This window comes from Mesoplodon mirus (genome assembly GCF_964341445.2).
Source record: "Mesoplodon mirus genome assembly, chromosome: 7".
Lineage (NCBI taxonomy): Eukaryota > Metazoa > Chordata > Mammalia > Artiodactyla > Ziphiidae > Mesoplodon > Mesoplodon mirus.
This window is the reverse complement of record NC_138983.1, coordinates 23130931-23143346: the sequence shown is the minus strand read 5'-3', so window position 1 is coordinate 23143346 and position 12416 is coordinate 23130931. Positions and strand designations below refer to the sequence as shown.

Genomic DNA, 12416 nt, shown 5'->3' with positions numbered 1-12416 from the left:
TTAAAGTAGAGGGATATGATTTATTATCACTGTCAAATGCCAACTCTGCCCATGAAGTAACTCTTCCCTGATCTTCCTGATCTTCCCCTTGAATGGGCAGTAATCTTCCTCTGTTTACATTTCCACTTTTATTTATTTTGCAGTTATTTTTTTTCTCAAAGTAAGTTTTCATTAATGTGTCTCTTGAAAGTGGCATATGGTTTATTCATATGCATGTACACACACACACACATACACAAATAAAACTTCATCTTTTAATTGGTGTGTTTAATCCATTTACATTTAATGTAGTTGCTGATATATTTGGCTTTAAATCTCTTATCTTACTATTTTGTTTTCTACTTGTCCTGCCAGTTATATGTTCTTCACTCATTTTTTGCCTATTTTGGATTAATCGAGTATTATATTATTGTTTCATTGCCCCCTATTTTTGCTGGGTAGAGAATTCTAGGTTTTTAATTATTTTCTTTCAGAATTTTTAAGACGTTATTCTATTCTGTTATGGTGTTAATTTTTTCTCTATTGAAAACTGTCAAAAAACCAAGTGTTAATCTGATGGTTGTACATTGGAAGGTAATATGTTTTTTACCTCATTTGACTACTTTTATGATTTTCTCTTTGTTTTTGTTTGTCAGTAATTTCACTCTGCCCCGGCATTGTTAACTTTGTATTTGTTCTGCGTGGGGTTTGTAGATTCTTGTAAATGTTAGCAAATTCTCAGTTCTTATGTCTTCAAATATTACCTGTGCCTAGACTTTTCACCATGTCCCACATATCACTTATGCTCTTTCCTGCATTTTCCATCCTTTTTTATTTCCTTTCTTTCTTCAGTCCAAATATTTTCTACTATCTATGTTCTAGTTCAGTAATCCTTTCTTGAATTGTATCAAATATGATGTTAAAGCCGTCAATATTTCAGTTATTATAGTTTTCAAGAGGTCTGGAATATCTATTTTTATAGATTTTAGTTCCCTGCCAAAATTTTCCATTTTTGTAATATATTTATTGGAATATATTAATCAATTATTTTAAAGTTCCTGTCTCATAATTCCAATAACTGAGATGTCCTGTGAGTCCATTTATATTATTAATTTTCCCTTTTGATCTGATATCTTTGTATACCTGGTAATTTTCGTTTGAATGCTGAACATTGTATATAAAATATTACATAGGCTCTGGATGATTATCTTAATCTTGTTTTAGAAATCTTCTTTTCAACATTTTGCTAGCAGTTAGAGTAGTCATAGGTCATCTTAATCCAATATGGGATTGAGCTGATTTGGTGACAGCTTTATGAGGGCTGCTCTACTTCTAGTTCTTGCTTACTGCTAGGGTGTAGCCCTTCAAGGTAAATCACAGCCCCTCCTTCTTGGAGATCCCAAACTCTATTTTTTATCTTCACAGCACTGTGAACCTGTTGGTAGTTCTGCTAAGCTTCTCAGCCTCTTAGTCTATTTCTTCTTCACTTCTTGGTGTTTCAGCCTCTGCTTACAAATCAGTAAATGCCATAAGTTGAAAAACAGCTTAGACTCTTAGACTCACTTTCACTACTTTCCTTCTCTCCAGGATCTTGGCCCCTCAAGTTCTGGGCTTCCCTGGTAGCTCTCTAATGCCTTTAAGTAGTTGATTTTTTATCATTTATTCAGCTTTTCTAATGTTCTTGGTGGGAGGGTCAGACTCATATTAAATGTGGTCTGGGAGCTCCTTGGAAAACCCCAAGGTCTGAAGGTCAAATAAGTTGACGTTTGCACTGATGTTGCAAAAGCAATGATGGGTAAAGATGCTAGTAACTTAGTGTGAATCAAGGTAGAAGCACCAAACTATACTAGTAGTCACTGTAATCTTTACTGTCCTGAATTGTAGTTAAAGCAAATGCCAGTTTCCATTGCAGATGTCCTTGATGAAGTGGTAAAAATTATTAATTTTATTAAACCCTGATGCTTGAGTATACCTCTTCTGCTGCATACTGAAATACAACAGTTATATTTCATATATACATGAAATACATGAAAATTTTTTCATGGAAAAAATGAAAAACAGTTTTTCATGAAAAAACACTTGTGCAATTGAGTGGTGTGCTGAACTTGTTTTGTTTTGTTTTTTCTTTCATGGATCAACGTTTTTACTTGAAAGAATGACTGACAAAGTATAGTTCTCAAAAAGGAATGAAGTGAGCCCGTCTGTACAAGACAACAGCTGACAGTATTCATTGCCAATGATAAAATTGGCAATGGATCAAGTGAAAATTGGATTTTTGGAAAACTTATATCCAGTACTGTGAGCTTGACAGCTTCCCAATATTTAAAGCCTTTTCTGATAAAATTGGTAATGTTAACTAATGTGATTTTTATATTGCATAATGAAATATGTCAACATTTGAAAAATCTGCATAACACAGTGAACCACCATTTTCCAAATAACCAATATATGATGTTACAAAATCATGCACAGGAGCGCAATCCATTCAACATGTAAGATAGACCAATGGATTTTAACATAAGAGTATGAAAAATTTACTGAAAGGGTTTTTCATATTGCACATTGAAATTATTTTTTAAAACTTTATCATTTTTCAATATCTAGTGTGTATCAAAGAATAGTATCCCCAGTTATATAAAAAGGGTATTAAAGTAGTCCTCCCCTTTCCAGCTACATATCTGTGTGAGACTAGAGTTTCTTCATTTTCATCAACTGAAACAGCATATTCCAAAAATTCAGTGCAGAAGCAAATATAGAATCCAGCTTTCTTCTATTTAAGACAGACATTTAAAAGATTCAGACAATGTAAAACAATGCTTCTCTTCTATTTTCTTTGATTTTGGAAAAGAGGTTTTTTAAATAAAAATATTTATTTTAATATATGAGTATTATTTTAATGATTCAATATCAAATATTTGAAAATTTGTATTTTAATGATTCAATAAGCAAATATTTGAAATTTTAATTTCTAATATGGTAAATATTGATAGATATCACTCCCATAAACAAAAGCTCTTTGGGGTCTTCAAAAAATTTTAAGAACAAGAACCACCTGATATAAACTATCATAGCTGGAAGCTATGTGCAGAGGAGGCCTGAGTGCATTTCTTATCTGTATCCTTTTTGGTCTTGAGGAACACCTGAAATTTCAGGAAATTTTGGCCATTTCTACATGGCAACAAAGGAATGGATTGGTTAATTTTTATAAACATGACAGGCAGACTAAATATTATTATTGTCTAGATTATCAGATGCCAGGTAGATGGCTTACTTTTTAATGTATTAAATTACATGATTATAACCTTTGACTTGCTGGTCATTGGCTAAATGCAGAAAGACAAATGGCACAAACACATAGTATATAAACGCTGGACATTTTGTCATGTAGTTGAGAAAGAGGTTGAAATGCTTTCAACCAGGCTTGCCATCCAACATCAAGATTCGTTTTTCGAGAGGTGCCTTCACTCTACAAAGCACATCAGTCAAGATGGTGGTATTTAGCTAAGAAGGAAACTAATTGTTTTAGAAACAATAAGGTCAGATGAAGTGTCTTAAAGATAAGATTTCAGTTGGGAAAGCTTTGCAGAAAACTTCAGAAATTCCATTCCCCACCATCAATGAATACAATCGTTTTCTCCCTGAGAGAATGAATATTTAAATAACCCATCAGTGATTATAAAATGGCTAAAAGATAAGGTATCTTTCTTTATAACTTGTGTCTTATCAGACTATTCATGTGCATATAGGTTTCACTCTTTTATAAATCTGTCCTATTTAGAGTCAAAGCAGTTCAATTTTTGTGTTGATTATTGTCTGATTTTACGTATAAAAATCCTACTCCTGTAAAAAAAAAATTTAGTTTTTGAGGGAAAGGACTATACATATTTTGCATCATTCACAATGTCCTATGGATAGGTAGACTCTTCATACTTGCTGCTCAGTTTAAAAGTTGAGATGCAGGAAATTAATTTCCTTTCTGCAAGTATGTGCTGAGCATTTACTACATATAAGGTGTCGTGTTAGGCTCCAACAGCTATGCGTTTGTGCATTTTACTTTTACATTGGAGAAACAAATGACAGGAATGGGAAATGCAGTGGATACTGAGTCATATTGTTTTGAAAGAATTGTACCCATGGCAGTGGAATTCTTAGAAATAAACCATTTTTGTTGAAAACCCTACCTTCTTCGCAAACATATGAGGGATGTCAAGAGTTTCAGCAAAGGAATTGCAGAGTTGTCCCTCTTCGTGCACAGTACTGTCCATCAGATTTTAAATAGCTCTGAAAGCAGAATTGATTTTGATTTCATATTCAAAGGGATGTTTGCACTGGCAGCCAATGGGTATGGTAGATATTGGTTTTCACATTAAGAGGCTTGAACCTTTCTCTTCTTGCCTCTCTTGTTGGCAGGCCCCTAACCAGTGAGGGAGATTAGCTTTGGACTCATAAAGGAATATCTTAGAAAGCCAGTTTTTCCACCAACCTTATTGAATTTAAAAATATTACTTCTCTGGGACTTCCCTGGTGGCACAGTGGTTAAGAATCTGCCTGCCAGTTCAGGGGACACGGGTTTGATCCCTGGTCCAGGAAGATCTCACATGCCGCGGGGCAACTAAGCCCGTGCGCCACAACTACTGAACCCACGTGCTGCAATTACTGAAGCCCATGTGCCTAGAGCCCTGCTCCGCAACAAGAGAAGCCATCGCAGTGAGAAGCCCGCGCACCACAATGAAGAGTAGCCCCCGCTCCCCGCAATTAGAGAAAGCCCACACACAGCAGCGAAGACCCAACGCAGCCAAAATAAATAAATAAATTAATTAATTAATTTTAAAAAATTAAAAAATATATATATATATAAATATTACTTCTGGTTATAAAATTGTAAAATGCCCTGAACACTTACTAATCACGCTAATGTGCTATCGTAGTGACATTTCTTGGCCCTGAGTTTGTAGGTACAATCTGATAGATTTTAAATAATATATGTGATGAAAATGCTTACTTAAAAGTAAGTTCATGGGCTTCCCTGGTGGCGCAGTGGTTGAGAGTCCACCTGCCGATGCAGGGGACACGGGTTCGTGCCCCGGTCCAGGAAGATCCCACATGCCGCAGAGCGGCTGGGCCCATGAGCCATGGCCGCTGAGCCTGCGCGTCTGGAACCTGTGCTCCACAATGGGAGAGGCCACAACAGTGAGAGGCCTGCGTACCACAAAAAAAAAAAAAAAAAAGTAAGTTCATGATGTGACATCATGAACTAGGAGCACGGGCTCCGCAGACAGACTGCAGCTGTGGCGCCGTGAGTGAGGTGGCTGGGTGACTCTCAGTGTTAGAGCTCATTGCCTGTAAAAGAGGAAATAACAGACTTGTTGAGAGGATTGGCAGAGTTAATGCATGTAAAATGCTGGCTATTATTATTGTTTTTATTTCTCCTAATTAATCAGGTCATATTCTATGATTTCAATAATTAATCATAGTAGAACTTCCTTCTTCACCATCCCCCTGCCCACGTGCTCAGTTTCTAGGCTGTTTGTCATGTTCCCTGTTGCTGAAGTCTTAAGAATTTTGTAATCATGTCTTTTGTGAAGGTAATAGCTGTAGTGAAGAGAGACGTATTTCAAATAAGTTTCAGTTTTTGAATATCAGTACCTGCTCAGTTATCTCCCCATACATGCTGCCCTTGGCAACAACCAAGGCATGCCTGTTGTTAATTAATCACTTCCACTGAGAAGTTAATTAGTGTCTTAATTAGGATCATCATTGAATAGCAGGCAGCAGCATCTTGCGCCAGCTGCAAGTTATTGGTTGCAGCCCTTCTGGTCCTGCGAAAACTTAGACGGAGGAGGGATCCTGTTGTGCTTCTGTTTGTTTTTCTGTCTTCAGAGAAAGCTGCGGAAGGTCATCAGTTGTCTGTGATGCATCCATGTTCTGTCACACGTGCAAAAATAAGGAAACACATCCACTTCTAATGGATCGATCAGAAAACCAAGATTGGCTTTTGAATTCTTGTGATTTGCTAAACAAGCCGGAAACACATTGTTGTTGTTGTTTGCATGCATTGAGAAGTAAGCCATGCATTCTGAGTATGACAGAGTATTTCATTTTTCTGCTGGAAATTAAAGTTCCTTCCTTCTGGCATCATTGTTTTTTAATATGTTTTTTTGAAATATTGCCATATTGTTACAGGATGAAATCAGCACTCCATTTTCTTTCTCTTCACCCCCTCAGGAAAATATGGCAAAATGAGGCAAAAGTAGCATCTTCTTGACTTATTTTCCTGTAGAAGTAGAAATTGGGTTGAGGGTGAGAGGCGTGATCAAGTTATTCCCAAAACAACATTTCTCCCAGACCTTTTGGATGGATTGTAACATTGCAACTATAAAATAAAAATTAATGCACTGACGACTTCTATTTTATAGAAAGGAGAATCCCTTGAGTCAAGTTCCCAAGTGAGGACAGGCATTGTGAAATGGACCTACTTTACTTGAGCATATTTGCTCATTTTTTGGACTATCATAGACTTTTAGATGACTTAGGTCAATTGTGGACTTGGTGAAGGGATCAAGTGAAATATTTTGTATTCGACAGATTTGCTGCTGCTTCCAGGAGAGGTGGAGCAGGACATGAGCATGAGTGTTCCTTCTTACATTCCTTCTGTGGCCCAGCCTCTTACCTCTGGAGTGAAGCCAAGGCCCACTGGAAAAGGAGCAGACAAACAAAGGGAAGAGGTACTCCACAGGGAATTCAGTCCTCTTGAAATTGCCTTGATTTTGTAACTAGTCCTTTCAGAGAAATGCCACTATACCCGTGTGCTTCTGTATTTTTCTGAGATTTGGGAAGATTTACAGTTCAGTTTGCTTAATTGGGTCCCTCTCACTGCCATCTCTCTCTAATGTGTATAATCCCTTTTAAACACACAGAGCAATTATGTTTTTACGTGGAAACTATATTTGTGTCATGATGTTCTCCATGCTACAGGACAGTGCTACTTGGGGACTCCGCAAGAGAAAGGATGGAAAGTTTTCTTCTCTCTTTTAGTCTGCACTGGCCACTTTTGTTTTTATTATTGTTTCCAAGGTCCTAAAAACATTTTGCATTAGTTAAGGTAAGGCCAGGCTGCTATAGTAGGGAATCCCAACAATAAATCAGTGGCTGAAAGGAGATAGAAGTTTATTTCTCTCATGTAACAGTCTGTAGAGAGCCTTTAAAGTGAGCAGGTGCTTCTGTCCCCTGGGGTCACCAGGGCCCAGGTTCCTTCTCTCTGGATCTCCACTGCACCTCAGGACATTGTCCTCATGTGCATATTCCAAGTCAGGTCACCGTCCTACCTGGAGGGGCAAGAGATGAGAGCATGGGGGCAGCAAGTTCCCCCAAGGCATAGGACTCAGGGCTCTTCATCTCTGCTCACTTTCCATTGGCAACCACTTAGTCACATGTTCCTATCTGGTCCCTGGGGAGGCTGGGAAATGTCCTCTATACATGCACTTCACCAGCACGGGAGAATGGAATCTGCCACATGTTAACGCTCCCAAATGCACAACTTGAAAGCCATCTTTCACCATCATTTGCAACTCATCTACATATACTTAACAAACATGTGCCAGCCAAGGCTGCTGATGGTGCTCGGCAGTGGCCTTTATCACCTTTATTACTCTAGCATAAAAGGGGATCAGGCACAAGAAGTTGTTAAGGGCTCTTTATTATTGCTTCCTAATAAAAACACTAGGGTGTTTCGTGATTATTTAGTTGTTTGGGTACTAGTCTTGTCACTTGATGTTATGGAAGCAGTCATTCAATCAGAAGTAATCCACACATTTCAATTTTAAATTGCCCTTTTTTCATAGAACTTTTGTTCACTGACATCACAGAAGTCTATCTAGGATGCTTGCAGACTTATATTAAACCCCAAATTGTTTATCAGATAAACTTGTGGAGATAGCCACTTTTCAACATGCTTTTTGAATTATAGATTGCTTTCTCTGAGTATTAAGAGACTATAATTGCAAGGTGATTCCTAGCAGGAATCAGTTTCTTTTAAAGACTTGTTCATGTTCTTGACTTCAGTTGTGACCATACAAATTATTGGACCAGCCAGTGGTCAGTGGCACCTAGTGCCATTATAGAAATTGTTACAAAATGGTTTTAGTTGATGGGTTTAAAAAAAAAAAAAAAAAGAATGATTTCTGGAATCAATCATATAGCCAGTAAAATGCTAGTTAAAATCCTGTGTATGGTTGTATCTTTAAAAGGAGTATAAATTTCTTCCCAGAGAATGTGAAAATTTTTAAATGTTCAAATCAAAATGATATGAACAATTTTTGTGTTGGCAAAAATGAGACATAAATGAATAATTTTCTGCTTTTTAAATATCAGAGTAATATTTTGGGTGGGATTTTAATTTCTAACCACTGTTTGTTAGAGAAATGTTTCAGAACTCTCTAGAATCACAATACCACACCAACTCTGCCTTGGTTTAATAGTATTAATCTTATTTTAAAATACCCAATGTAGGTAATAGAACATAATCACCAATTTCCAGCACATACATCCTGTAAGGACCTACCAACAGGCTATTTTGGGTGAGAGATGGTAGTTCCTTTCTGTGATGTCAATCTCAAAAGATGAAACTTATCCTGGATGTCCTGACTTCCTCTTAATTGCCTAATGAGAATCCATAACTTCCTGATATGGACTGGACCCATTTAATTTTTTCCTAATTTTATCACTGTTTTTATACATGTGCATTTCCTCCTTACAGTCAAACGTTTTTGAAGAGCCTTCCACTTTCCCTTTGTGAATAACTTCTTGCCGTAGTTACTCTCTTTTGATGAATTTTGGAAGTTTTGAACAGCTTTACTGAACAAAAAGAATTCACATTAAGAAGATGAAAAATTGTGAGTTCTTGTCCTACTTCGCAAAATATAGAAGAGGCCACTGAAGAAACTTTTGTTGTATTTTAATGGGAGATTGCCTGTTTTTCCATTTCAAAATGGGACTCTAAAATTTTTCACCTGTATAGACAGTTTATTTATCATATTACTGTGTAAGATAACCTACAGCTAAATGCTGCTATTATTGATTTGAGCATTAGTTCTATTTACTTTAACTTGCCTACATGGTACGATGAATGAAAATGATTCCTTCTGTAATAGTGTCCCTCTTAGAATAAATCAGGTGAGCAATTTTAAGAAAACTAGCAATTTTCTAATAGTGTACAAATTCTATTCCCTGAGAGACTACAAAAGGATTTCAGTTAGATTTGAAATTAGACACCTGAAATCCACATGTTTCTCTCAGCTCCTTAGGCAAAAATAACAAGTTAATAACTTAATTCACAGTTGTTTTCTGTTTAGTAGCAGGGGATTTGGTGTTCCATTGCACAAATTCTGCTCTTTGAAATAAGTCAGAAGTTCAGTTTGCAATCTAAAAAACTTGGAGCCTTATATCTTAGAACCTCAAAATGAACCTAACTTGAAAGAAGAGAATTCCCAAAGTGTGCCACAGTAGCCAACAGCTGAACTGCATAAATAGAACTGCAGCTTTACAGTATTTGAAAAGCTGTCGTTTTGAAGATCACAGTGATGTGTTCTGAACTGCAGTGTACATCAGGGTTCACTTTGAATTACATATATGCCCCTTGTCTTAGAAGACCCTACATTCACTTATGTGTGTCTCTACAAGGTTACTTAATTAAAATGCAAAAAAGTCAGAACTAGTGCCGAATTAAGTGCTTTGCGTATAGGAGACATGCAATAAGTATTGAATGAACAAATAATCAGGAAACTTTCCTCACTACCGGGAGTGATTTTCTGGTATAATAAGATGGTTAGGGTCATTGTCTCTTTCCTTCTCTATTGGTTCATTGCCCTCAACGTGTAAACACTTTTACATGTTGTTTAAGTCTCTCGCATCCTTAACGAAATGAAAGAAAACTAAAAAAACAACCTTCCCTTTACCTTGGACCCCTCTTGGCTATTGTCTGGTCTTTTTTCTCCCTTTTCATACAGACTTCAGAAACCAACAGACTCGACTCCTCTAGTTGACTCTGCTTCCTTTCCCCTCACTCCTCATTCAGTTCATTGCAAAATGCCCTTGGTCTAATCACCTGCCTGGACATATTCAGAATAAAGGTATCATTGCCAGTCATCCCAAAGGACACTTTTCAGTCTTTATTTCAATGGGACTCTCTACTGTGTTTTTTACCATTGATTTTCCCTGACACTCGTGGTCCACTGGTTCTCTCTTCCCAGCTCTTCTCAGATTCTTTGTGTATTTCTCTGAGTGTTCTTTCCCTGCCTCCTTTGGGGGTTTTCCCTCCATGCTTCCCTTAGGAGTTGGTATTCCTCAGGGTTCCATGCTAAACCTACAGCTCTTCCCACTTGCATACTTGGATCTGTTTTCGTCTATAGGTTACTACCTTTTGTGCTTATGTCTCCAAATCTGTATCTCCAGCTTCAGACCTCTTGCTGAGCTTCAGGTTTGTGGGTTCAATTGCCTGTTGACAATTCTATCTGGATTCCTTGAGGTACATTCAAATCAACATGTTAAAAACTGAGCTTATCTTTACCCACTTCTCTTCCTGCATTCTTGCTCTTCTTCCCTTCCTATATCCAAATCAGTCATCAAGTGCTGTTAATTTCACTTTCTAATATTTTAAAATATCTGCTCTCAATGCCCTGTTCTCATTATCTTGTCTGGACTGCTTCAGCAGGCTCCTGACTAGTCTCCTGACTCCCAATCTACCCTCTGTTCAGTCTTCAGAGTGATCTTTCTTGATGTACCCTCCAAGAGGGCAGGGTCTCCTTCTGTTCTCTTCATGCCTGTGTCTCATTGTAGGTGCTCAGTTAACATTTGAAGGAAGGAAGGAATTTATTCGAAATGCACAGATACCAAGTATCTACCTACTTTCAAAAAATCCTTCAGTGACTTTTCATCATCTCTGGGAAAAGTAGCATATAAGACCTGTCATGATCTGGCACCATCTTCGTCTCTTGCCACTCTCTACCTGACATTTTCTGCTCTGACAACACTGAACTACTCGCAGATACACATATGTGAAATTCTGTTTGTTTCTGACTTGGCCTGTTCATGAGACCTGCTTTTGTCTGCAAAGCTCATCTTCCCTCAACCTTGTTAAATAATATTACCCTTGAAGATTCTGCTTAGACAGCACCTCTTCCAGAAAGCCTCCTCTGAATCCTTCCCAGTGCCTTCCAACCTGGGCTGGGTTAGGTGTTCCTTCTCTGTTCCTGTCACCTTCTAACTATACCATGTGTACTTACTACATTTTACTACAATGATCTGTTGATGTGTCTATCTCATTTCTCTGTGATTTCATACAAGTCTGCATCTTTGTATCCTCAGCACCTACACAGTCCCTAAATTTTAATAAACATTTGTGGGAAGAATGGAATATATCTGAATGATTGCAGGAGACTATTCCTCTGACGTTTTGATCCAGAGATGTACTGGCCACCTTGCAGTATAGAGAGACAGTGGTACCCCCAGAATGTTTTAAAAGGTCTTGAGTATCATATTCTGGCATTGCAGATATGAAATTATTATTATTCTTGGTTTCTTGCTTTTATATTTCAGCATTTAACTGATTGCCTAAGGAATTAATCTAACAGTGATAGCTGCTGTTAATAACTGAGTTTCTAAGTGAAGACATTTATAAGTATATTTTTATATTTTTAAGTGTATTGTAAATGAATAATTATTGTGTTGGCCTCATATGTTTATTGGCTAGCTAGAAACTTATTCCTTGTTGCTGTTTCGGTTAATCACAAATGACTGATGAAGGAAATCATGCTCCACAATAGAGAAAAATTTCACTGTATGAAAAAGAACTTAAAGGAAAATAAAAAACTTTTCACTTAAGGATAAATTTCTATATCTCTAGTTCCATACTGTTGGATATTATGGCCGAAAGGTGTATGGGGACCCTGGGGAAGGGAGAGGAGTAAGAAGGTGGTGGGTTGGACCCTATCTGGGAGAAAGGACTAACTTGGTCACAGGAGTTAGCCCTCGTCAGAGAGTCTGGAAGTTCAACATACAAGCCTTCGTCTGGGTTGCTGATAAAAGGTGGGTCCTGAGTAGGGTGATGAGTGGGGAGGTGAGTAGGATTTTCTGGAGAGTGGCCATACTCAGTTGAGGGTAAGTTAAGCTTCAGCACTTTACTCTCTGTGCTCCTTTAGCCCTTTTTGCATCCCTCTGTTGGGGAGCATAGAGCATGATAATGAAATCACTCATTTACTTCCGTCTTCTCCCTGAAGTTATAAAACCTCTTGGGCACAGATTTTGCTTCTTTTCATCCTTGTGTTCCCAGTATCTAATTCACATTAAGTGCTCAGTGAGTGTTTACGGAGTGAACACGTAGAGGGCAGGGAGGTGGGCATGTGAGGGTTACTCGGGCTGTGTGAGGGAGCAGGGAGGATGGT

At 37.7% G+C, this 12416-nt stretch overlaps 1 protein-coding gene across 3 annotated transcripts in view; it reads left to right on the top strand.

Moving 5' to 3' along the window:
- The window catches only part of IFTAP (intraflagellar transport associated protein), a 59455-nt gene that overhangs the window by 44691 nt on the left and 2348 nt on the right, over positions 1-12416 (top strand). For all 3 annotated transcript variants that reach the window (XM_082629091.1, XM_082629092.1, XM_082629093.1), the window contains one exon: positions 6565-6704. In XM_082629091.1, the coding sequence (XP_082485217.1) occupies positions 6565-6704 (140 nt within the window). The remainder of the gene's footprint in view (positions 1-6564; positions 6705-12416) is intronic.